The sequence below is a fragment of the Dromiciops gliroides genome, chromosome 2, assembly GCF_019393635.1.
Source record: "Dromiciops gliroides isolate mDroGli1 chromosome 2, mDroGli1.pri, whole genome shotgun sequence".
In the NCBI taxonomy this organism is placed as follows: domain Eukaryota; kingdom Metazoa; phylum Chordata; class Mammalia; order Microbiotheria; family Microbiotheriidae; genus Dromiciops; species Dromiciops gliroides.
Window position 1 is genome coordinate 438,862,885 of NC_057862.1, and position 26,284 is coordinate 438,889,168.

The 26,284-nt window shown below is 43.2% G+C and overlaps 1 protein-coding gene across 1 annotated transcript; it reads left to right on the forward strand.

Moving 5' to 3' along the window:
• Nucleotides 1-539: 539 nt before the first annotated feature.
• SRMS (src-related kinase lacking C-terminal regulatory tyrosine and N-terminal myristylation sites) lies at nt 540-25,723 on the forward strand. Its single transcript, XM_043989637.1, has 8 exons — nt 540-934; nt 13,372-13,493; nt 16,773-16,939; nt 18,249-18,390; nt 19,672-19,830; nt 22,254-22,435; nt 23,654-23,810; nt 25,427-25,723. The coding sequence occupies exons 1-8, from the start codon at nt 555-557 to the stop codon at nt 25,618-25,620; spliced, it is 1,503 nt and encodes a 500-aa protein (XP_043845572.1). The 5' UTR covers nt 540-554; the 3' UTR covers nt 25,621-25,723.
• The last annotated feature ends 561 nt before the right edge of the window (nt 25,724-26,284 follow it).

Genomic DNA, 26,284 nt, shown 5'->3' on the forward strand with positions numbered 1-26,284 from the left:
AATCCCAGACTGTCATGCCAGGAAAGGAGCTTAAAAATCATTTGGCCCATCCTTTTATGTATTAAGAAACAAATCTACAGTGGGGGGAAAAAACCCTTAGAATTTCTTCCCCTCCCCCTCTTCCACCCTGCCCCCTTGGCTGAGGCTTGTTTTCCTTTTGAAATCAAAATTGTCTTCTACAAAAATAAATAGGATGCCTTTCTAGAGGTCAAATTTTATAATCTCCTTAAGCCTTAAGTGTGACGCTCTAGCTGCGGCTAGGGACCCAGATGTGTGATAGTGTGTGTGTAGTTTTAGCTAAGGAGTTCAGGAAAACAAGTTGTACAGGATTTTCAAGTTTCACTTTCCACCCTCAGAAGTTTGCATAGAAAAGACAGCACAGAGACATTCCTGGAGTGAGGGAGCAGTCAGAGGCAGTTCCTCACACAGACAGGAAGATGCTTGGGGAGATGTGTCCCATCCGGGCCAGGTGAACTCAGATCTATCTCCTGTTTCCAACTGGGTCAGTCCTTATGAAACAATCTTGGTACCCTGAGGGTCTCTCAGCAGCCGGGATGGAACCTTTCTTAAGGAAACATTTGACCTTCCTATCATTCTTTTGGAACAAGCTTTGGCCCACGAGTATCCCTGATGACTGCATCCCCAGATATCCAGGCCCTGATCCTGTCACAATGGACCTTGATCCTGACCCTGACCCAGAACCCCTCTCTCCAAAATCGAGCAGCCCTCCTCCTGCAGTCCTTTTCATGGTTCTGTATGACTTCACAGCCAGGTGTGCAGATGAGCTGAGTGTGAGCCGAGGAGACAAGCTCTTTGTGATCAAAGAAGAGGGTGACTACATCTTTGCCAGGAGGCTCTCTGGTCGGCCAAGCACTGGGCTGGTACCCATTAATTATGTGGCCAAAGCCACCCAGGAGACCTTCTCTGATCAACCGTAAGTATTAGATATGTACTTCATTGTTTGACTATAGGTCTTTTGGGCAAGATTGCCTCAACAATGAGATAACTGCACTGGAAACTGTGGACCCTACTCTTTTAAAGTCACTCAGTTCTATTATCCAGGGCATGAGTTCAGGGTGGTGAGTTCAGGATACAAGTTAGAGTTTCTCTTCTTTTCCTGGCTTTTCCCCTAAATCATGCTTAGAGATTGTGTTTTCTTATTTGTTACTTCTTACTCTAATGGGCTTTGCCAGCACCAGAAAATCAGAGGCCCTTAGAAATGGAAGTAGTCTAGAAAGGTTTCATATTCAGTGCCCTGACATCAGGAAGTGAATTTCTAAATCCTGACAATTGTTAGAAAGTACCCCATTCTTATTCTTTCCCAAGGGTGAATAAAGTCTGTCCTTGTGATCCTCTTCCCAATACCATTCCAAAAGAAAACCAAGGAGAAAAACTAAGAAAAACTTTTAAAAAATTGATTCGTATTTAATATCTTTTATTTTAAAATTAGATGGAGTTCCCTATTTTTCTCCTCCTTCCTCTCAGAGAGAGCCATCCCTTATAACAAAGAATTTTTTTAAAGTAGAAGAGAAAAATTCAGCAAAACCAATAAAAACATAAAAAAGCTGACAGGCAATATTTCACACCTGTGGACTGGCCTCCTCTCCCCACCTCCCACCTCTGCAAGGGGTGTGTGTGTGTGTGTGTGTGTGTGTGTGTGTGTGTGTGTGTGTGTGTGTGTGTGTGTAGGGAGATGTCTTCTCATATTTTTTCCTTGGGGCCAATTTTTCAACATTAATCTTTCGGTTATTTTGTGGTAGTTATTTTCACTCTACATTGTTGTAATTATTGTGCATATCATCTCCTTATTTCACTCTGTATCAGTTCAACTAAATCTCTCAATGTGAGAATAACTTTTAAAGAGCAGCATAGCCTTGTGGAAAGAATGCTGAGTTTAGAATGAGAGGATGTAATTCTATTATTATCAGTGTGATTTTGGATGTCACTTTTTTTTTGGGGGGGGGGGGTCAGGCAATGAGGATTAAGTGACTTTCCCAGGATCACACAGCTAGTAAGTGTCAAGTGTCTGAGGCTGGATTTGAACTCAGGTACTCCTGAATCCAGGGCCAGTGCTTTATCCACTGTGCCACCTAGCTGCCCCCTAGAGGGTTTTTTTTTTAGATGTCACTTTAATTCTTTAAGACTTAGATTCTTTATTTACAAGCTGAAGGGATTGGATTAGATGATCTCTAAAGACCCTTTGGGCTCTGAATCAGTGATCCTATGATTTGAGATCCCTGGTTGACTCCTGATCTGGCAGTCTATATACTAACAGTTCTACTGGACCCTTGACTCTGTCTTTGTCACCAACCAATGATTGTTCAGGGAGTTCTGGACTTGTATCCAGAGAGATGAGTCAGGGAGACTCAGTCCATGGAAATATTGGGAGGTAGAACCAAGCTCCCAGGAATGGTACCCTCATATAACTGGGCAAAAAGGTCACTTATTGTTCAACAGAACTAGAAAGCTCTGGTTCCTGTTGTGGACATATTGAAGTAAAGACTGAGCAAGTATAATTCTCTGTGTGCAAGTTTTGGTGAATGTTGGATCTTCTGCTTTGAATAGATGAAGACAAATGTTTATGAAGGAAGGAAGGAGGAAATACAGTGAGCATTTATTAAGGATTAAGTGAGTTCCTCTGACAAATGTAAAAGAAGCAGAAAGCTTAGTTCCTGCCCTTAGGGAGTTTATGATCTAGTTTGGTGAGACATAGTATGAAAGGGCAAGGCAGGAATGTGTTAGCATGGTAACCATGTATATACACAAGTGTTGGGAAAAAATCAAAATCAAGGAAAGATCATTATGATATGGGATTATTCAGGGAAGACTTCATGGACAAGTTGTCACTCCAGCCATACTACTGTCTAGTAGAGCACTGTTTATTTTGAGTCAATTTCCCATTGAAGGGCAGCTAGGTGGTACAGTGGATAAAGCACCAGCCCTGAATTCAGGAGGACCTGAGTTCAAATTCGGCCTCAGACACTTCACACTTATTAGCTGTGTGACCCTGGGCAAATCACTTAACTCTCATTGCCCCGCAAAACAAACAAACAAACAAACAACAACAATAAAAAAACCCCCACAACCCAACAAACAAACATTTCCTATTGCTAGATTATTTTGTTTTGGAATTTTTAGTTTCAAACCATCCATATTACATCCAAGAAAGAGGTCTTCCCTGTCATCCCTAGTACTGAGCCAAAGGATTTACACCAGATTTATTATTTGTTTTGGGGAAATGGGGAGTTTGAGGCAAGAGGAGAAGTTATGGCTAAAGGACAGAAATATAGAGGAAGTAAGGCACCTCCAATGGGGGTCTCAGATTTGGTTGTAGGCCACATTCTTGTCAGACTCTCTCACCCAAGGAAGAATGTCTTCTTTCATAGAAGGGCTTTGAACTCTGAGAATCTTGTTCTCCCTGCACCTATCCCTCTGAAGGGAGGGGTTAATAAGGAGGACCCAATTTGGACAGTGTAGTGTTGGGCTGGATATAGTTATTTGGGGTGGTGATAGTGTTCAGTTCCTTCATCTCGAGTCTCCCTGAGGGTAGTCTGACCCTTATCAATCTCTGAGGAACACAGGTCACTTAGATTTTACTCTTTGCTGTGTCAGAGAAATTGCAGCACTTTATTTTAGGCTGGAATGAGGATGGTTCTCAGAGAGCATAATCCATTAGGGTTGGGAGGGAAAAAATGGGAAAAAAAGACACTTCTTGAGATGACTCAACACTGAGAAGGTTGTCCTGTTTCTCTTGTCTCTGATGTTAAGCTGACCACTCCTCTCTTCCACTCCTCCATCCTACTGACATATCTTCTAGATCCTATAGTCTCCTAGACTGATATTTAGGGAACATTCTGTCTTTGAAGAGGCCAAGCAAGATAAAAACCATTTGCAATTTTCATGGAAAACCACAGGGACAAGTGACATTGTCTCTTCCCTGGGTGTCTGAGCTCAAATTTTTGTCTCTGCCAAAATTCCTCTCTTTTTCTAGATTCTGACAGTGAAGCCTAGAACCTGCATGGTTCCAAGCAGGATCCCCTCAGTTAGCATGTGCTGATGGAAACCGGTCTGCTGATAGGCCCAGAAGAAATCAGTTGAGTTGTAGTTATAATAATTATATATGACAGTGTAGCTCTTTATATTTTATACTTAAATTTATTGAGAAACTTTGTTTTTTAAATATCAACTTCATTTCCATTGTTCTTCATTCTTTCTTCCCTAGTGTACTGTCTCTTGTAACAAAGAATAAAAAAAGAAAAAAAGCAGTTCAGTTAAACTACTCAACAGATCCAGTCTGATAGTATATGTACCCATAGAATCCTTCACTTCTGCAGAGAAAGGAATATGTATTTTCACAACACTTAGGGGGAAGGTGTGGCTTGATTATTATTTTTACACAATATTGCTTCTTTTTTTTGTTCCTTATATACTGCTCTCTCATTGTGTGTACTTATTTCCTGGTTGTGCTTACTTCAGTCTTTATCAGTTCTGCCTTTCTGTGCCTCTCTGAATTTTTCATATTCATCATTTCTTATGATAAAGTCATATTCTCTTACATCCATGTACCTCAATTTGTTTAGCCATTATTCCCCAGGTAGTATAGTCCTTTAAATTCTGCACATGCGAGCTCGAGCCCCCCCACCCCACACACTCAGAGTTTCCCAATTGCTGCCCATAACAACTCTGTGAGGTAAGTACTCAGTATGGATCGGTCAACAAGCATTTATTAAGCACCCACTATTCACTAGGCACTGTGCTACAGTGCTGGGAATACAAAGATGAAGCAGTCCCTGCCTTTAAGGATCTGGTTTGCCCATGATCACACAGTTATTGTCAGAGGTGGGATGCAAGTCCACGTCCCTTCTGACCCCCATGTTCAGTACTATGATGCCACACTCCAAAGAAGAGCTATGGACTCTGGGAGTGGCATAAATTTGATAACGGAGACAGATCTATCTAAAAGGGATCTAAGGAAATTCCTGGGTCTGTTTTCTGAGGACTTGCAACTAGTACCAGCTCTTAGAAGACTGAAATTTAATTTGTATTGGTTTTAATTGCTCTTGACTTCCCCTGTCAGTGCCCTTTCCTTCTTAGCAGAATCCCTTCTTCTGTTGGCACTAGGCGGTACAGTGCGTAGAGTGCTGGGCCTGGAGTCAGGAAGACCTGAGTTCAAATCCGATTTCAGACACTGATTATCTCTGTGACCATGGGCAAATCATTTAACCCTGTTTGCCTCAGTTTCCCAATCTGTAAAATTAGCTGGAGAAGGCAATGGCAAACCCCTTTGGTATCTTTGCCAAGAAAACTGTAAATGGAGTCACTAAGAGTTGGACACAACCAAAAGGATTCAACAACAACAACAAAAACCCTAGGACAGCATCTGGCACCTAGTAAGTGCTATATAAATATAGGTTATTATTATCATTATCATTATTATTATTAAATCTTATGTCTTCAGATACTTCCTAACTCTGTGATCCTAGGCAAATTACAACCTCTATTTGTCTCAATTTCCCCAAGTGTAAAATGGAGAACTTCCGGGGCTGTTCCAGGGCTTTCTCCTTCCTTCCTTCCTTCCTTCCTTCCTTCCTTCCTTCCTTCCTTCCTTCCTTCCTTCCTTCCTTCCTTCCTTCCTTCCTTCAATATGAACATTTGTTCACCCTGAAGGATCAATAACCAACAAAATAGGCTTAATTGTTATCTTTCCCATGAACTTTATTTTTTGGTAGAGGACAGAGTCTGAAGCAAAAGACTTGTAATGGTGAAATTTCAGATGTCATTGAGCAAGGGTGATGGAATAATGGCGATGATAGAGAAATCTTTCTCATGCCTTAAAATCATACCATTTAAGGCCTCCTGTGTTTCCTGAAACATCACATACTTGGTATATGGTGGTGAGAGCTAGAGAAAAAAAGAGCTGGCTATTCAAGTCAGGGTAACTGCATTTAGCTGGTGAAGTCTCCAGGTCACAAACTCACAAACTCAGAGCCGCCCTGTATGTGTAGGGAAGAAGATAGGGTTTAGCTTTATGAGTTAACTAGTTCCCACTGGAATGTTGACCATTGTTTTCTCCTGTACTCATTGTTCAAAGGTTGGGGTGGGTGGGTGGGTGGAGAGGGCTGTCAAATGGACTAACTCCTTGTTTGTCCCAGGGAGGCTCTGCCTCATAGAAACCTTAGTGTCAGGGCTGGGTTAGGGAGTGGTAGGGGAGCCCATCAACCAAACCCCACAAGAGTCCCATTCCTGGCCTGGGGACCAAGCTGGCCCTGGGCAAATGCCTTTCCTGACTTGTTTTATGTTCCTCCCTGTGAAAATGAGATACTGCCAGGCTGGGAGAGCTAATGATTATTTGTGGAGCTCTTTGAGATCTCCAGATGAAAGGGCAAAGTGTAATTAGTATCTTCCTCTGGCCCAGACGCAAGGGCATCCTGTTGTGGGGGGAGAGGGAGGGCTGGTCCTCCTAAGAGCAGGCAGGGATCAGGGAAGAGGGCTGGGTGGTGTCTACCTGGGTATGGGGAGTGTATTGGTCTAGCCTGGCCAGTCTGCAAGAGGAAACTAAGGACATCTCTTAGGGATGTGCTAGCAAAGTCCCACTGTCACTTTTTTTTTAACCTGACTTCCACTCTAGGGTGTGCTGGAGTCAGCTCCAAATGGCAGAGAGCTTAGTGTTACATTTTCATTGAGAGTATTTAAACCTCTGAAATAATCAAATACTACAAATCAGGGCTCGATTTTCTGTTTTGTTGATTTCTAGTCTTAAGAGAGTGATAGAGAAAATGTTAATAATGAAGATTAGATGTAAAAGTGTATAGTGCATATATTTTTTTTTCCTTTCGAGAGCCAGTAAACATTTACCACCAGTAGCTACCTTAGGCTGATGACAACCCAGAACTCTCATTTTCCCATTCCTACTAGTGGTCATGAAATCTTGATCAAGATTACCAGCCAGGCAAGGGACACTTTCTTTGAAGGGATCACTGTTCATCCTCATTTCCTGCCTCCTCCCACCCCAATATGAATGGCAAACTTGCTCTTCTTTCTTTACAATCCCAGTATTCCATCTTTAAGAACCAAATAAGTACATGATGCACAAGACCCCTTTCCTACATGGAAATAGTAGGGTTGTTTTTAGACTAAAAAAGACAGAAAAATTCCCAGTCTAGACCAGGGACCATGAAAGTGCTAATGTATAATTGTTGATGCTAAGTGTGTATCCCACAGTCTGTCCTAGAAAGTGCTTAAAATAAGAGGAAAACAAAGTGGGATATTAAGTATCATTTTGTTTAGAAAAATAAGGATGTGAGATGGTTTCAGTTAAGTTCAACACAACAAAAATTTCTAAATGCTTACTACATGTAAGATGGTGCCAGAATCTCAGGTGAGAGAGACAAAATCGACAGACTTCATGTTCTCAAAGAGCTTACATTTGTTCGTGTCTCCTGCTCAAGAGCCCACCCTGCTTCCTCATTATGTATAAGCAACTTCCCTACAATGCCTCTCCCTGGTCTTCAAAGTCTTTCATAGTCAGGACCCTTGCTATCTGATGATTCAACTCAGCTATTTGGCCTCATGGATGAGGCTTTCTAGACTGAAGGTTGTGTGATCACGGGATCACATATTTAGAGCTGTAAGGGGCCTTGTTGATGTTCAGTCATTTTGTAACCTCATTTGGGGTTTTCTTGGCAAAGAGGGTGGAGTGGTTTGCCATTTCCTTCTCCAGGAAGAGACCTTAGGAGTCATCTAGTCCAACCCCATCATTTTCCAGGTAAGAAACTGAAGTCCAGAGAATTCAAGGTTACAGAGGGAGCACACTTGCTTGATCCTAATCCAAATACAGGTACTCTGATAGCAAATCCAGCTCTCTCTCCACTGGACCAAATCCAGGCTGGATTTGAGTCACAATGGAGGGGTGTAATCTATGTTTAATGATGGACATTCTTGACTTTTGAGGCAGCGTGTTAAAGTGGAAAGACAACTGGCCTTCTGGTTTGAGGAACTGGGTTTGCATCTGGTTGTTGCTACCCGAGTGACTTTAGGCAAATCCTTTCATGCCTTAATTTACTTATGTGTGGAAATGGTAGGGTTGGACTAGATCTTCTCTAAGATAATGTCTAGCTCCAGATCTTGTATTCAATGTTAAAAAAAAAAAACTGTTTCAAAGCATCTACTACATGCAAGACCCCAAACTAGATGTGATATACAAAGAAGAAAAGCAACAGTTTCTGGTTTCAAGGAATTTTCACATAAGTCATTGAAGAGGCAGGGTAGTATATTAGATAGAATGTTGGATCTAGGGTCAGGGAGATTCGGGTTCAAGTCCCATCCTAAGTCACTTATTAGCTGCATAATTCTGCAAGAGTCAATTACCCTCTCTGGGCCTGAGTTTTCTCATCTGTAAAATAAGGAAGTTAGACTTAATGATTTCTAAATCTATGATTCTGCGATGCCACATATGGTATAAGATGGTAGATCATAAGTACAAAGAAAAGCTCTGAACAGAAAGCTAAGAGAATTTTGCAGATGATGAGATCATTATCAGACTGAGGGGATGAGGAAACAAGGGAGGGTTTTTGGAGGATGTGATGCCTGAGGTGGGCCTTGAAGGAAGGAAATTATTTTAATTCAGAGAGGGTATGTTTCAGGCATGGTGGATAGCTTATAGGAAAACAAGGATATAGGAGAGGTCAGGATAAAATCAGACAAGGTGTGATAGCCCTATTTGCTTGGAATGAAGAGTACCTGAAGGGGAATAGCATGAAAAAAAAAATATATATATATACATACACACACATATCTATATCTATCTATATCTCTATATATAGACACACATATATATATTTAATAGGCAATGAAAAGCTATTGAAAATGTTTGAGCAGATGAGTGATGTGGTCCAGCCTGTGCAATTATTTTGACAGTTGTATGGAGGATAGATAGGAGAAGAGAGGAATGGGAAGTAGGGATATCAGTAAGAAGTCTATTTCAGTGGTTAGGGAGAGAGGGGATGAGGAGGTTAAACTGGAGTGGTGGCAGTAAAGAAAGGGAGGGATGAATATGGGCAATTTTGAAGAGGTATAATCAACAGGAGTTGGCAACTGATTGAATGAAGAGAATGAGGGAGAGGGGAGAATCCCAGATAACTGAGGTTTCTAGCCCAAGTGACTGAGAGGATGGTGGCAACATCAACAGAAATGAAGAAGTTAGGAGGGAGAGCAGGTTTAAGGGTAATATAATAATTTTAGTTTTGGATATATTGAATTGGAGAGGCTAGTGAAACATACACGGTAGGCAGCTGGAGATGGAGAATCAGCTCAGAGGAAAGAGATCAGGCCTGGATAGAGAGATCTGGAAATCAGGTGTGTAGAAGTGATAATTGAAGGAATGGGAATGGATGAGATCATCCAGGAAAATACTGTAGAGAGAAGAAGGGAGAGAGATGAGGGGAGAGATTTTGTGCTAGTGTGTGTCTGGGGTGTGTGGATGTGGAATGCTCACTTTTGGGGAGTGAAAGGAAGAAGAGGAACTAGTGAAAAAGCCTGACTATTTGAAGCAGGAGGAAACAGAGAAGAGTTTCAAAGAAAACAAGTGAGGAGAGTGTACCAAGAAGGAAGGGTTTGTCAGCAGTAACAAGTCCTATCGGGAGGTCAAAAAGGACAAAGGCCTTGGTGAGGGGAAAGGTTGGATGATAGGAATGGGAACCACACTGTAGGGTGAAGGAATGAGTGGACTGTAAGAAGTAGAGGTAGAGTAAATAGTCTGTGCTTTTTAGACATTTAGCAGAGAAAGGGAGAAGAAATAAAGAGAACCTTTTCTTTTTCTTTTTCTCTTTTTAAAAAGATTTTGGGTATTTTATCAAGCTCACAGGCAGAGAGGACAGAACCAGTAAAGGAGAGAGAAGGAATGATCAGTGGAGCAATTTCTTTTGTAATCTGCCTTTGCTCACACTCAAGGAGAGCAGAGATGGGAGGTTAGGCAGGGAAGAAGGGGAATGAGCTGCTGGACAGGTGATTTGGACTGGATCCCCAAGCTTCCATGTCTATGTGACAGAAGGCAGGTTACACTTGCTTTGTCTCCGTATTAGCATCCATTGCTCCAGACATTATCACTGTCCCTTATGCATGAAATTCATGGTCTACTCCATCTCATTGCTCATGTTGTTCTCCTCATAGAGAATGCCCCCCCTCCTTCTTTTCTCTCTTAAAATTCAATATAATTCAAATTTATTAAGTGCTTTCTAGGCCCAAGAAACAGCTAGAACTTAGGGATACAAAGACAAAAATGAAATAGTCCCTGCTTTCCAGGAGCTTACATTGTATTTAGAGGAATCAACATGTTTATGCATAAGTAAATTCAAAATACATATAAAGTTTGTATTTATCTATATCTATTTATCCATTCATTCATTGCAGGATAATGAGGGTTAAGTGACTTGCCCAGGGTCACACAGCTAGTAAATGTCAAGTGTCTGAGGCCAGATTCAAACTCGGGTCCTTCTGAATCCAGGGCCAGGGCTTTATCCACCGCAACAACTAGCTGCCCCCAAAATACATATAAAGTTAATAAAAAGTAATTTAGGGATAGAGGTATGAGGGTAAAAAGAACAACATCTGGGGCAATCAGAAAAGGCTTCAAATGTCAAGGAAGGTGGCATTACAGTTAAGCTTCAAGAAGAACTGAGGATCCTAAGGGGTGGAGGTGGTGAGGGAGAACATTTTTAGGTATGAAGGACTAGCTATGTAGAAGCAGAGGGGTGGACTATGGAATGCTGTATATGGGGAATTGATATCAGTAGGTCAGTTTGACTGTAAAATGAAGCATATATTGGAAAATAATGTGAAATTAACCTGGAAAAGATGGGCTGGATTCTGATTGTAAAGGTTTTTAAGTGCCAAACAAATAAGTTTATATTTTATTTTAATTTTTGTGGGACAATGAGGGTTAAGTGACTTGCCCAGGGTCACACAGCTAATAAGTGTCAAGTGTCAGAGGTCAGATTTGACCTCAGGTCCTCCTGAATCCAGGGCTGGTGTTTTATCCACTGCACCACCTAGCTTCCCCCTCTATTTTATTTTAGAGGCAAAAGGGCACCACTTTAGCATGGGAATGTCATGGTCAGTCAGACCTGAATTCTATGATGTGGTGGCTATAGAGGATAGAATAGAGGGCAGGGATTGGAAGCAGGAAGACCAGTTAGGAGGCTACTTGGATAAGGAAGAGGTAGGTGATAAAGGCTGAATTAAGGTGTTGGCTATGTGAGTAGAGACAAGGGGAGGACAGATGCTAGAGGTGGTGTGGAAGTGGAATCGATAAGACTTGGCATTTGATGAGATTTGGTGGGCAATGAAAGTGAGGAATAGTTCAGAATGACTCTGTGATTGTGAATGAGGATGACCAGAGGGGTGGTGGTGGTATTTATTGAAATAGAGAAGTTATGCTTTAGGGGAATGATAATAAATTACATTTTGGAAATGGGCCAAGCATTCTGGGCTAGTGGGTGTAAGAGACATCTATGTTTCAACCTCTCCTGAAATCCCCTCTCTATCTAAGTCCCATCCATCCTTAAGGCCCTTTGTAACTAGGAAGCCTTCCCTAAGCCCCCCAAACCATGGCTCTTTCCATTCTCTGAGCTCCCATGGTTGTGTAGAAGTCTTTTTTTTTTAATTTAAATTTTTTTTTTTAGTGAGGTAATTGGGGTTAAGTGACTTGTCCAGGGTCACACAGCTAGTTAGTGTTAAGTGTCTGAGGCCAAATATGAACTCAGGTACTCCTGACTCCAGGGCTGGTGCTCTATCCACTGCACCACCTAGCTGCCCCTGTGTAGAAGTCTTAATTAAGGATCTTAGTGCTGGAAAGACCTTGGATGTCATGAAGTCCAACCTTACTTTACAGATGAGGAAATGAAGTGACTTTTCCCAGGTCACATAATGAGAATAACAGAGCTGGCTCTTGAATACAGGTCTCCTGACATCCATTTCATTGCCCTTTCTGTCGTGCAGGGAAGCATAAAGTTGGCACTTGCTGCATACTTATTAAATTGAGAAGGATGAGAATTTCCTTTGGAAAAAATGAGGAAGTGGGAGGGTTTTAGGCCCTCACAAAAAGAAATGGGATGACTCTTGCTTTATATCAAATACCCAGAACAGGTTAAAAGCGGGAATACCTTTGTCTTTCTGGGAAGTTGAGTCAGAGTCAAATGGGGTGTTTTCCCTCATGACCTATGTGAGAGTGGAGTGGATCTGACACACTGGTGAACCAGAACAGAAGGAATTTTTTCATGTTCCTTACAAGAAAGTACTCCTTCCTGGGCACCAAGCCAACCATAGCAAACCTCACCTGATGACTCATGCTGATTGGGTACAAGTAGCAGCTGGTATTATTAAAAGCATGGATTCAAGGAATCTTGATTGGCAGAGAGCCTGGATGGGGGGCCAGGGTTCACAAGGCCATGGTGCTCATAACCTCAGGAAACAATTAGTCCATTGCCGCTGAATCCCTTCCAGAAATCGTCTAGGACTGTTTTTCCTCCCTCTCCCCTTTCCTGGGGCCCAGCCCCCCTTTTCTTTCCCTCTCCAGATTCTACCTGTCCATAATTTAAGGTTCAAATATCACCTCCATTATGACACTCTACCAGGTATCTAGCCTATATACCTATGTTCCCCTCCTATGAACCACGGGAGCATTTAGAATTTGTGCTACATAATAGGCACTCATATGTGAGTCTTGTGGCCCCATATAGACTGTGAGCTCCCTAAGGGAAAGGTCTGTGCCTTCTCATCTCTACAGAGCTCATCTCAGGGCCCAATGGGACTCAATGAAAAGGTGCTGAATGATATCACTGCTTCCTATTGGGCAGCTGCCTGAGTGATAGTAACTTCCAGAAATGTTCTGAGTTGCTGCCTGACATGAGGGACCATGGACCATTACCAAGAAGTTTCTTTAGGCCTTCATTGGGCTGGGTGCTGGTGTTGGACTACTTATGTGTTTCTCTGGAATAGGGGTTCTTACCCTTGTTGGTGTCATGGACCCCTTTGGCAATCTGGCAAAGCCTATAAACTTCTCAGAATAGTGGGGTTTTTGTTTGTTTGTTTTTTTGTTTTTTGCAGGGCAACGGGGATTAAGTGACTTGCCCAGGGTCACACAGCTAGTAAGTGTCAGGTAGCTGAGGATGGATTTGAACTCAGGTCTTCCTGAATCCAGGGCTGGTGCTTTATCCACTGCACCACCTAGCTGCCCCCCAGAATAGTGTTTTTAAATGTATAAAATAAAATATTTAAGATTAGAAAGGAGGAGGAGGAGGAGGTAAGGAGGATGAGGTAGACGACCTGCCTTGATATGGCTTCTAATGTGATCAATTTGCCTGGGTTGTTTTACAGGTGGTACTTTGATGGGATTAGCAGGAGTGAGGCCCAACAGCTTCTACTCTCCTCCTCCAATCAGCATGGAGCCTTTCTGGTTCGACCCAGTGAGAGTAGTCGTGGAGACTACTCTCTGTCAGGTAATTTCTTCCTGAGAAGTCATACACTCTGTTGCCTACATCCTTTGACTGGCGGTTCTATTCTGGGTGGGTTTGGGGCAGGGATAAATGTTTAACAGCCAGGACCCCTGCCACCCTTTTATTTTTAATCTATATTGTTACAAACAATTTCTTCATCACTTCTCAAGTCTGAGCAATCAGCAAGCTAATAAATCAAGTCCTATTTAGAGTTTTTGCTGATTTCTGAGGTGTAAAAGACACTCTGAAAATGTGAGGATATAAAACTGGCAGGAGTTTGCCACTGGACTTTGAAGTTAGACCCTGAAGGTCTAGGGTTTTGGTGATTGTCTGGAAGGATTCTGGAGCTTTTGGAATAGTCAAGAATTCATATAATAGAGCACAGTAGAGCAGAGAGCCACTTGGACAGACTTGAAGAGATTGGATGTGACTTACCCTCAAGAGGTTAATCAGAAGGAATACAACCATTAATTCTTTCAGTTATGTCCCCCAAAGTAAGATGAACACCACAGATCCATCCATACTCCTTGTCTTTGTGGCCTTGGTGATGACAATTTTTGGTCATAGCAAGTGTTTTGTAATCTCAGGATCCTCACAAGTTGTTACTGGGTGAAGGAATGGGATGAAGAGTTTCCCTGTGCAAAAAAAATGCTATAAATGACATAGGGGAAAGCGGCTCAGACAGTGTAATATGATGAAAAGAACCCTGGATGTGTGATGTTTAAAATCTAAATGTGGGTCCTAACCTGCCCCTCAGTTTTTTGGGGGAAACTGGCTAAGATTACTGATAAATTCAGCAAGAGTTTAGGCTTTTAAGGATTTATTAAAGTATATTAGAAGTTAGTGAAGAGAGAGAAGTTGAGAAAGACATCTTTATTTAGCTATCCACGCTTCTATAGAGAACATGTGGAGTAGATCTTTCTATTATGTTTTGCCCCTGCTGCCACCATGCCAGAATCCTGGACGAAAAGAGGGAGATCCAGCAAGTCAGCCTCAGCTTCCTACTTCCTATCTCCCTCCCCAAAAGGGGAGGTCCTTCAAGCTGATTGGTTGAGAGTGGTGTCCTGTTGATGGCATAGTCCACAGCCTCTGAGAACAACACCCTACTCAGGGTCGGCCAGGTGTGGTCTTGATTTAATCATTCTTAAGTAGGTAATCAGTTTCTCAGTTTTACCCAATTCAATCAATTCCAAATCAATCTTCAGGTGGGGCCCCTGGGTGTCTGCCAAATCCCATTATTTTATCACAGATGCTAGAATTCACCCAGTGATTAGCTATGTGTGCAGGGACTAATTCCTTCCCATTCTGGGTACTTCAATTAACCCATGTAAAATGTGACTAACATTAGTTTATCTACTAGATATTATAAAATACTTTGTTTTTCAGGGAAGTATAGTGACCTGACCAATGTGAATTAATTTCAATTCAACAGGTATTTATTGAGTATTCCCTACTTGCCTTGTATATTGCTAGTTTAAAAAAAGAGGTCAGGCTGAATTCAAGAAGCAGATATTGTGCCGACTATGTGCCAGATATTCTGCTAGGTTCTAGGGATCCAAAACAAAAAAGAAATCCCTGCCCTCAAAGTTACATTATTGTGGGGCAGCTAGATGGCGTAGTGGATAAAGCACCGGCCCTGGATTCAGGAGTATCTGAGTTCAAATCCGGCCTCAGACACTTGACACTTACTAGCTGTGTGACCTTGGGCAAGTCACTTAACCCCCATTGCCCCACAAAATTAAAAAAAAAAACAAAAAAAAAAAAAAAAAAGTTACATTATTGTGTTATTAGAAGAGTGAAGGTGGTAGCATACACAAAAATTAAATATAATCAATACATATATGTTGTGTATATATGCATGTATGTATGCATGTGTGTATATACACATGCATATATGTATACACACGTACACACACACACACACACACACACACACTAGGGAGGACCCTAGAAACTATAGAACTACTATAGGAGGTAGTTCTTGAACTGGACATTGAAGGGAGCTAAAGATTCTAGGAAGTGGTGATGAGGAGGGACTACATTCTGTGGACAGGGAAGCTGGTGCAATGGATGGAGATGAGGCATGGAATGTCATGTCCAAGAAGCAGTGAGAAGGCTAGTTTGGCAGGATTGTAGAGTTTGTGAAAGAGAATGATATAATAATTTGTGAAAGTGAAGCTGGAACTAGATTGTAGAGATCTTTAAATGTCAAACAGGAGTTTGTGTTCCATCTTAGAGGCAAGAGGACCCCACTAGAGTTTTTTGAGTTGAGTAGAGACATGGTAAGAACTGTGCTTTAGGAATATATCCAGTTGTTAGCTGCATGGAGAATAAATTGAAACGGAGAAAGCCTGGGAACATGGAGGCCAATTAGGAGGCTAGTACATTGTCTAGACAAGAAGTGGGACTCCCTGAACTAGAGCAGTGGCTGTGAGTGTGGAGAGGAAGGGGTGAATGAAAGATGTATGGTGGAGGTAGAATGAACAAGATTGGGCAACTTATTTGACTATAAAAGGGAAAAGAGAAGGAAGAGTCCAGAATGATTCTGTGGTTGTGAAGTTGGTGACTAAAAAGGATGGTGGTACCCCCAAGAGAATTAGGGATAATAACTAAGCTCTAATCTTGTCTTTAAGCCTGGGTACAGTTTGTGATCTGTCTCCAAACTTCAGCCCTGCAAATGCTCTTTCTGTTCTTATGGGCCTGTAAGGCCAGCAAGGGTTACTTGGGTAACTTTGCCCTTTGGTGACAGGTCATACCTGGGTGGTCACCACTCTGGGATATTTAAGATTGTCTAGGCCTTAGCTGCAGGTTAAACTACACACCCTTTCCTCATATTTAAATGTTCCTATAACTATTTCTGGAGTTCCATCAATATCTGCTTCCTTCATACGACTGTATGAATCTATTTTTTATAGATCTGGATGGCAGGGAAATTGAAAAGAAAATCATTGTTTTTGTATTTCTAACTTTGGTTTTTATCTCTCTCTCTCTCTCTCCCTTCCTTCATCCTCCTTCCTTTCCTTCCTGACCTCTCTTTACCTTCCTTCTCCTCCTCCTCAATCTCTTCTTCCCTGTCTTTCTTTACATCCATTCTTTTCTCTTTCTCATTTGCTTCCTCCCCTTCCATCTTTTTCCCTTTCCTTCCTTCCTTCCTTCCTTCCTTCCTTCCTTCCTTCCTTCCTTCCTTCCTTCCTTCCTTCCTTCCTTCCTTCCTTCCTTCCTTCCTTCCTTCCTTCCTTCCTTCCTTCCTTCCTTCCTTCCTTCTGTCACTTTTTTCCACAGTTCGCACACAAGCCAAGGTCTGCCACTACCGAATTGCCAAGTCCCCAGAGGGTGGCCTGTACATTCAGAAAGGTCAGGTTTTCCCCAGCCTGGAGGAGCTCCTCACCTACTACAAAACCAACTGGAAGATTATCCAGACACCCCTGCTGCAGCCCTGTGTGCAAGAGGTGGGGCCCTTTCCTTTTCTCTCCTTTTTTCCCTGTCCCTCTCCTTCCTCCCCTCTCCCCACCTCTCTTCCCTCCTTGGGTGTCTCACTCCCCTTTCCCTTCCTCCCTCCTCATTCCCTTCTCCCTTGTTCCTCTCCTTCCTCCTCCTTATCCTCTTCCCACTTTCCTGGGAAGTTGCTTAAAGAGCATCAATGAAAAAAACAGTCTTTACTGAGCCCACTCCTATGTGCTCATTTTTGTGTTCTCCTCTGGCCATGTGGGGGTGGGGGAGGGGGAGAGACCCGGGTTAAAGAGCTGGTATCATCCCTTGGGAATTTTACACTAGGACCAGTTGGATATGGGGCAATGTCAGCCCCATTAGACATTTTATAGCTGATTGGACTACTTCTTAACTGTTCTGGGTTGGGACTGTTGATGAGAAGGCTTCTCTCACCTAGGAGTGTGGGACTTAGGTCACAGAATGTGCAATATCAGGATCCATTGGGAAATGAGTTCCAGATGCCCTGGGCTCTATCAGACACCCAGAGAAAGGAAACCGTGGGTGTGAGGGCCTGGTAGGAACATTGCTTTACCTGTTGGATTTGAGCTCAGGGCTAGGAAACAATAAATCATGAGTTTATCTAGGATCACCTCCTCTCTTGCTCTGATACAAAAGGGAAATGATAAAATTCCTCCATGTCTCATCAGCTATTAAATAGAAATAATAACACTTCTACTTGCCATCAGGTGGTAATTAGTGTTTGGAAAAGGTTGATGGAGGGACACATACACCATGAAAAGTGCCACTTAAGTCCCCTGTGTAATTATTTGGAGCTCTTGGAACATCTTGCTTTCAGGCCAAATGTGAAGAGAACTTTTCTGAGATGAATTTTTAGCTTTTCTTTCTTGGTCATCAGCAGGAATCAGGCTTGAATGCTAGAGAGGGTTTGGTTTCAGCTTTTAGGGATAGAGAATGCTAGCATATCCTGCCTTCCTCTGAAACAGCCAGAAAGACCTGTTGGGATGTTGGTTTCAGCAAGGTAACTTTCCGCACTCCAGGACTGCTTCCTCCTGGGAGGGGGCCAAGGAGCTTCCCCAGCACCCTGATTACACCTTGAAGCCATTAACTTCCTTTCTTTCCAGCTCAGCAGGTGTGTGTGTGTATGGGGGAGGTGGGGGGAGGGAGTCTACGTCCTCCTAATAAGAAATTGCACTTCTGCCAGAAAAAAGTAACCAAGCACATTACATGTCAACCCTAGGCAGGTCTATTCATTTCCCCTTTCCTTCCCTGCTCATCTCTGTTCTGTCTCTGTCTCTTTTCATCCCTCAGCGGCCACTGGAGAGGGATGAATGGGAACGGCCTCGGTCTGAGTTTGCCCTTCGAAGAAAGCTGGGAGAAGGCTATTTTGGAGAGGTGTGGGAAGGCTTGTGGCTGAATAAGATTCCAGTGGCCATAAAGATCATAAAGTCTGGTATGTTTAGGGAGGGATGAGTAAAGGCCTGTCATTCACTCTACTCTCTCCCATTTTGCCCCCAAGTTGATAAGTAAGGAAAACAGCCTTTCATGAGATCATTAGTAAGGCAAGGCTCAGTCTGGGATTGGAGATTGTGGCCAGGGGAAGAAAAGCATCAACTGGCCCAGAGAAGGATGGTTCCCATAAGCTTAGACTTCTCCAAATCCTAGGCTCTCAAGACTTAGGAGGTACCCTAAAGGTCATGCAGTCCTATCCTGAACATGTACTCACCCTACAACATCCTTAAGAAGTGGTCATCTAGCCTTTAGTGGCAGACCTACAGTGATGGTGAACTCACTACCTCCCAAGGTAGTCCAATTTATTTTTGTATAGCTCTATTTATTAGGGAGTCTTTCTTTACACTGAGCTTAAATCTGTCTCCATAGCAACTCTTACTCATTGTTCTTTGTTCTACCCCCTAACACTAAGGAGAAGAAGCCTTCCCCAGTGATTTTTTTTAGGTATTTGAAGATGACTATCATCTTCCCCCAAGACTTCTTTTCTCTAGGCTAAGGTGCTTCAGTAGATTTAGAAATGGCAGGGTCTCCAGTCCTTTTATTGCCCTTGCTTCTCTCCTATGGATATGCTTTAAAATGTCCTTCCTCCAATGTGACATGTAGAACACAATGCTATCCAGGCGTATTCTGATTAGGGAAGAGTCAGGGAAACCATCACCGCCCTTGTTGTTGACACTCTGCCTTCACTAATCCACTAGAAGATCTCTTGAGCTTATTTTGATGGGCCCATGTTGAGTTTGCAGATCTTTTTCCATAGAACCTTTCCTAGTTAGACCTCCTCTCTCCCCTTGTGAAATTAACTTTTGGGACCCAAGTGTAGGGCTTTGCATGGATGCTTATTCAACTTCATCCTGTTAGATCTGGTCCATTGTTCTGGCCTGTATATCTTGACAGTCGTCAAATGAGCTAACTCTCCTAGATTTGTGTTATTTGAACATTTGATGAACGGGAATGCATAGCTAAGCAGTCCAAAGTAACAGCCAAATGCATGAAAATGCAAGTATCCTCACTTCTCATGCCATTGTCTGCCCCTGATATACTCCTGGACAAGATCTGAGAGTCTGCTGTTCCTTCTTTGTTCAGGTCTCCATTGTCCCTGAGAGGCCAGAAGGGCTGTGATTGGGGAGAAGGTCGAGCTTGGGTGATGGAGGTTGCCATCAGTACCCACTCTTTCATGTGGCCTCCAGGCCTTCATGGGCCATGCTTGCTTGCTTTCTTGCAGCTGACATGAAGCTTGATGACTTCACCAAGGAGATTCAGAACTTAAAGAATCTAAAACACGAGAAGCTGATCAGGTTGCATGCGGTCTGCTCCATCGGGGAGCCTGTCTACATTGTGACAGAGCTCATGAGAAAAGGGAACCTCCAGAGCTTCCTCAGCAGTGAGTACTCCCCTCTCCCCAATTCCTCTGCCAACCACAGACCACTGGGGAGGCAGAACCCTAATCCACATCCAGATGATTGATCAGGGACTGGTACCTTTTCTCAGTCCTCCCCGTTACCAAGCACGGTCCTTCCCTGTCAGCCTCCCTCTCTGAGTCCTCTTTTGACCCCTCCCCCTCAGGTCCTATTCTTTGTGTCTCCTATGGCTCCTCCCTTTCATGACCTACTCAGCCCCCCTCGATGGCTTTCCTTCTCAGCCTCATCTCCACAGCTCCCTTGCTTTCAGCAGAATCCCCAGCCCCTTTAGTGAAGAGAGAACCCATTCAACAGTTGGTATGTTTAGGGAGAGGTCTCTTCTTAGCCTGTGGAAGAGATAGAAGAATGAGGCAGTACAGACCCTGTCCTGGAGAGCTCATTAGACAAGGCTGACACTCATGAAAAGCTCAGAGAACAGTCTAGGTTAGAGTGGGTGGTCCAGAGACAAATGCTATCATAGGCTTATGTGTGAGGTTCTGGGGCAAGCTTGTTCTGAGTCCAAAGTGCTGCCTTGGGGACAGACAAATGGTCCTCTGGGGCTTTGACATTGAGACCAGGCCCCATTTGGCCCAGGCGAGTACTCTGCTGCCTCTGTGGGTATGGAGGAGAAAGCCTGTTTCCTGACTCAGCCTTAACTCTGACCCTGATACCACTAGAAAGCTGGACCCAAGTGCCCATTAGTTCTATTGTTAGGGCCCTGTCCATGGTTACAAAGTACTAACTAATGATAATAAAGATGATCATGATAACACTAATAACCTCTCAGCCTCTGTTTCTCCACTTGTATAATGAGATTAATGATACATATTTACTTTCCAGAGAAGCTATGGGGCTTAATTAAGAAACATGTACTAAGTTCTTTGAAGATAAAAAGCCCTTTCTGATTACATAGATAATAATTACACATTTTAAGAAGGAAAATGATGTCCATTTGACAAGTTCAGGTCTTGCCAGGACAAGGCCAGCTCTTAGCTTTGCTGCCCTGGTATGTTACTACTGGGATGATGGTCCTAGTTTGGAGAATGTTCCTGGTGTGACCTCTTTAGCTCCCACAACTTGTGCCCTTTCTCTGATTGCAGAGGGTGTCTAAGTCTCCTAATTTCCTATCCTGGGACTAGGGACCTGAATGGAAGGGAGGGGCCTGGGTGTGAGTCAGCAGTCTTTGGGGAATGCCACTGATCCTCAGTCACCTGTGAAAAGTCCTGACCTAGAAAACCCAGTTTCCTTTCTTTACGTGGATGAATCAGCCTTCCTGAAAGGCCAAAGGGAAAAGAATAGGTTTTGGAAATCATTTCAGTCCCACAGCTGTGCTCCCCAGGAGATCTGAGCTACAGCCTTGCTATGCAAAAGTTTTAGAACACAAGGACCAAAAAAAAAAAAAAAAAGACCACAAGGACCAAGGACATATTTTGGAGGGGAGGGGCTTACAGCTTTTCCAAGGCCTTTCCTGCTCCTTCCCTCCATACCTTCCTCTCAACATTCTTCCTCTTTTCTATCTCCCCCCCAACTCTAATACCCTTTCTCATATTCTCCCTTCCGCATAGACTCCTCTCCTCATTGTCCTATTCTCTACTTCTCCCCCTACAGTCTCCTGTACATCCCTCCCCACATCCTTCTCTTCCTGCCCTCTTCCCTCCAATCCTCTGTTCCAGCTCTCTGGAACATCTATTGTCTCATCATCCCCTTCTTCCCTTCCCCCTCTACCCTTCCTCCATTTCTCTTCCCCTCATCTTCATTCCCTATCCCTGAATCATCTCTCTCCTCCATCCCTCCATGTCACCCTCAAATTATCTTTCTCTCTAGCCTCCCTTCATTCTAACCACAATCTCTCTATTTTCCCTCTCTCTTTTTCCTCCACAGCCTTCCCTCCTCATCTCCCTCAGATTCTCCCTTCCTCTATATCCTCTCCTTTCTTCATCTCTTCTCTGAAATTGTTTCCTTCTACCTCCTCTCACATCCTCACTCTCCATCTCTTCTCTCTTTCTTTTCAATCTTTTCTACAACATTCTCTTCCCCTTCCCTTGCATTCTCTCTCTTCTATCTTGGTTTTCAGGCCTCAGAAGAATGGACAGCAGCATCTTTCTAACTACCTGACAGTGCGAAGAAGGCCCATTACCAAGCACTAGAAATGTCCCGTTTTCCCTCATCCTCTGAGTACCTTCCCTGGAAAATAACCCATTCTGGAGCAGACCTTAGGGGAGTGGGGGGGACTATATCTATACATGACAGTACATATCCCCATACATACTTACTACACTAGACTCTCCCACATCTACCCTGCATACCTATGGTGGACACTTGGAAGGTATCACAGTCTCTGTGGCTTTCCAGCCCTAGGAAGCCATTGTCACCCTCATTGGCTTGAATTTCTCTGCTGCTCCTTTAGGTCCAGAAGGAAGGGCCCTCAGCATCATCCACCTCGTGAGTATTGCCTGCCAGGTGGCTGAGGGGATGACCTACCTGGAGGAGAGGCACATTGTGCACCGGGATCTAGCTGCTCGAAACATCCTGGTGGGAGATGACCTCACCTGCAAGATCGCAGACTTTGGCTTGGCCAGACTGCTGAAGGTCAGATCAAGGTTGCTGGTTTTCTTCTTTTACCCCCTGCCACCAATCCATCCTCGGCTGGGTTATTCCCATCTGTATCCCTTTAAGTTCTGCCTTCTATAGCAACAGTTCCTTCTCTATCATATGTGGTTCACAAATGAAACATGTACTGGACCACAGTTTGGTTCTCATGTAGTGGGAAATGTCCTTAAGCTGAAATTCAGAAGACATAGGTTACCCTCTAGGGTTTAGGTTTTTGGGTAACCTTTTCTAACCTTTTCATTAAGAGGTTAAAAAGTAAGATTCATAGTACCTTGGGATTGCCTAAGATTTCACAGGTAGTGAGTAATAGAGTTAGTATTAAAACTAGGTCTCTGGATTTTTGTGGGATCCTGAGCAAGACACAACATTTGGCCCCCCATTTTCCATTTTTGTTAAATGATGGGGTTGGACTAGGTAAGCTATAAGGTCTTTTCCAGGTCTGACTTCCTGAAACTCTGAATGTATGTTAAACTTATGGTAGGTTACTCTTGCCTCCAGTAATCTTCTGTCTTGCCTTCCTCCCAACATGCACTCAAGCCTGTGCTCAGCAAATTGAAATATGACTTATAGTGACAATCGAAACGAAATTTCATTGTCAGTATGACATAATATTGCTCATTCTTTTTTTTTTTTTTTGGTGTGAGGCAATTGGGGTTAAGTGACTTGCCCAGGGTCACACAGCTAGTAAGTGTTAAGTGTCTGAGGCTGGATTTGAACTCAGGTCCTCCTGACTCCAGGGCCGGTGCTCTATCCACTGCGCTACCTAGCTGCCCCGCTCATTCTTTTTTTTAATGTAATAAACATTTTAATTTATAATTTGGGGTTCCAATTTTTATCCCTCCTTCCCTCTCTCTCCTTTCCCTATATTGTTCATTCTTTTTTATTTTTAAATTTATTAAAAAAATTTTTTGTTCATTCTTAAAATAAATATGACATAAGTGATTTTGGTTTATCCAAATTATTGGTTTATCTTTGCCTTAGCTTTGTTTCAATTAGCATGAATAATTGAGAGTTGGTTGCAAAGTCCAAGTCCCAACAGATTGACAGTCTTTATAGCCCAGAACCAGTTGAGGTATGGGAGGGGGTGATGTGTTTGTTGTTCCTCCTCTTTCAAGGTTCCTAGGTTGAGATGGGACTGGGGAATGTGTTTTGTTTCCTCTTACCCCCAGAATGATTCATTTTTCAGTTGCTTTTTAGGATGATATTTATTCCACAAAAAGCAGCACCAAAATCCCTGTAAAGTGGACAGCACCAGAAGCAGCCAATTATAGAATTTACTCACAGAAGTCAGATGTTTGGTCCTATGGGATCCTGCTTTATGAGGTCTTCACATATGGACAGTGTCCCTATGAAGGTATGGTCCTCAGCTGATGCTTTCTTTTGCCTGTCCTTTGAACGCCAGTGTTACCCCATGGAGCTTATACCTGCCTGACCTTGGATGAATTTCCAAAGGCTCTCATGTGAGTCAATACCTGTACATCTTTAGGTCTGGGTTAGGTTGGCTTTTGTCCCTTGGGAGTCCCTAGTCTGAGGCAATAGATTGAGCCTTGCCTCAGGAGCCTCTGAACTGAGCAGTCAAGGCTTTCTTCTTCAGGGAACCCTTAACATGATGGGAAAAAAGGCCCAGGTCTTCAGGAGTCCCAGTTGGATGTATCCCCAGCCTGATGAGGAAGAGGAAGAGAAGAGACATATCCAGGAAATGGAAATCCCACTTCTGACACTTTCTTTTTTTTTTTAGTGAGGCAATTGGGGTTAAGTGACTTGCCCAGGGTCACACAGCTAGTAAGTGTTAAGTGTCTGAGGCCGGATTTGAACTCAGGTACTCCTGACTCTAGGGCTGGTGCTCTATCCACTGCGCCATCTAGCTGCCCTGACACTTTCTTATATTGAGCAAGTTCTTTAACCTCTTAGGTCTTTAATTTTCTCATCTGTAAAATGAAGGAGTTGGGTGTGATGACTTCTGAAGTCCCTTCCAGCTCTAGATCTATGGTCCTATGATTAAATTAGAAAATACATAAATGTCATCTTCAAAGAGCTCAAAAATTCCTGTCTTCTGATGAATTTGGAAAGACTTCCTTGTCAGTCAATTTCAGTATGTCTTTCAGACTTTCTTTAGGAGCTGTAAGGGGGCAGCTAGGTGGTGCAGTGGATAGAGCACCGGCCCTGGAGTCAGGAGTACCTGAGTTCAAATCCGGCCTCAGACACTTAACACTTACTAGCTGTGTGACCCTGGGCAAGTCACTTAACCCCAATTGCCTCACTTAAAAAAAAAAAAAAAGGAGTTGTAAGGAATTCTAGAGGAAGAGGAGACATGCATGGCTCCATACTCCTCAGCTTCCCTAATCCCAGGCAGGAGAAATAGCCTTGACTCAGAGTGTGTCTGGTCTAAGCAAACAGTCAAGGCTTTCTTCCTTGATGAGTCTTACCTGATGAAAAAAAAACATGGTCTCCACCTTCACTTCAGTTTGATGAGGATAGAAAAGAAACAAGCCCAGGAAACTGAAATTAGACGCAATGGATTAGTCGGTATCTGTAGACCAAAAGAGTCAATTTAGTAAGCCATTCAGTCAACCAGGCTTAATACACTGGAGACAAAGCCATTGGGTGATGAAGTGAAATTGGGTTTTTGACAGGCTCTTTATGCTTTGGAACAATGAATAATGCATTTCATTAATTAGGAAAGTCTTCCTGGGAAAAGTGACAGCCTATAGCTAGGCTATCTTCCTCCTGAGGGAACCTTTTTTTTTTTTTTAGTGAGGCAATTAGGGTTAAGTGACTTGCCCAGGGTCACACAGCTAGTGTTAAGTGTCTGAGGCCGGATTTGAACTCAGGTACTTCTGAATCCAGGGCCAGTGCTCTATCCACTGCGCCACCTAGCTGCCCCTCTGAGGGAAACTTCTTTAAGGAGATGAATTCCTTGCATCTTGACCTTCCTTCTTTCCTAACACCAATGTATGTTGCTTCTTCCAGGAATGACCAATCAGGAGACCATTCAGCAGATCTCCCGTGGTTACCGGCTGCCTCGACCACCCACTTGTTCCCCTGAGGTCTATGTGCTCATGTTGGAGTGCTGGAAGGGCAATGCTGAGGAGAGGCCTGCCTTTGCTGTGCTCAGGGAGAAGCTTAGCTCCATCTACAGACGTCTCCATCATTCCTTCACATGACCTATGCCCCGTTGTCTTCCCCTACATTCTCTCCCCATTTTCCTTCCCCAAACCAAAAGCTGTACATATCCCCAACCCAACCTCTGGCTTTGGGAACAGAATTGCCAGTGTCCTCCTGATGCCCTCTGAGTCTGGATACCCCTCTGCTCTCAGACTCCTCACAGAATCTCAGAATTGGAAGGATCCTTGGAGACCACACAGACCAACCAACCTATACTCCTAAGCTCCTACTGCCACAAACTGGACAAGTGGTCTTCTAGCCTTTGCTAGATCATCTCCAATGAAGGGAAATTCACTACCTCCCAGCACAACCCCTTCTATTTCCTCCTTTGTTGCCCCTCTTCTCCTCATCATTCTCTTTCCCCTATGGGAGAAAAGAATGGAGAAGAAAGGAACCTTCCTTACTGCTAGTCATCCTCAGGAAAATATTTATTGTAAATACTGTACAGAGGACATCTGAATGTCAAGAATATCCTGGAATAGTATGTCTATAGAATTTATCTGGGGGCATGTTGATGGTTACATATTTTCATTATATACATGTTTGTTAAAAGGAAAATTCTTTGTTCAGGACTTCATTCTGATTAATGAGGCAAAACTCAGGAAAAAGAAAATTAAAGGGAGTTTATTAAAAGTATGTCAAAGTAGCGTCATGTTGATGGGC

Excerpts from the sequence above, each read along its gene's own strand:
- SRMS (XM_043989637.1), top strand. The coding sequence starts at position 555 with ATGGAACCTTTCTTAAGGAAACATTTGACCTTCCTATCATTCTTTTGG. Across the intron at positions 16,940-18,248 it reads TGCAGCCCTGTGTGCAAGAG|CGGCCACTGGAGAGGGATGA; the intron begins GTGGGGCCCTTT and ends TTCATCCCTCAG. Across the intron at positions 22,436-23,653 it reads GCTTGGCCAGACTGCTGAAG|GATGATATTTATTCCACAAA; the intron begins GTCAGATCAAGG and ends GTTGCTTTTTAG.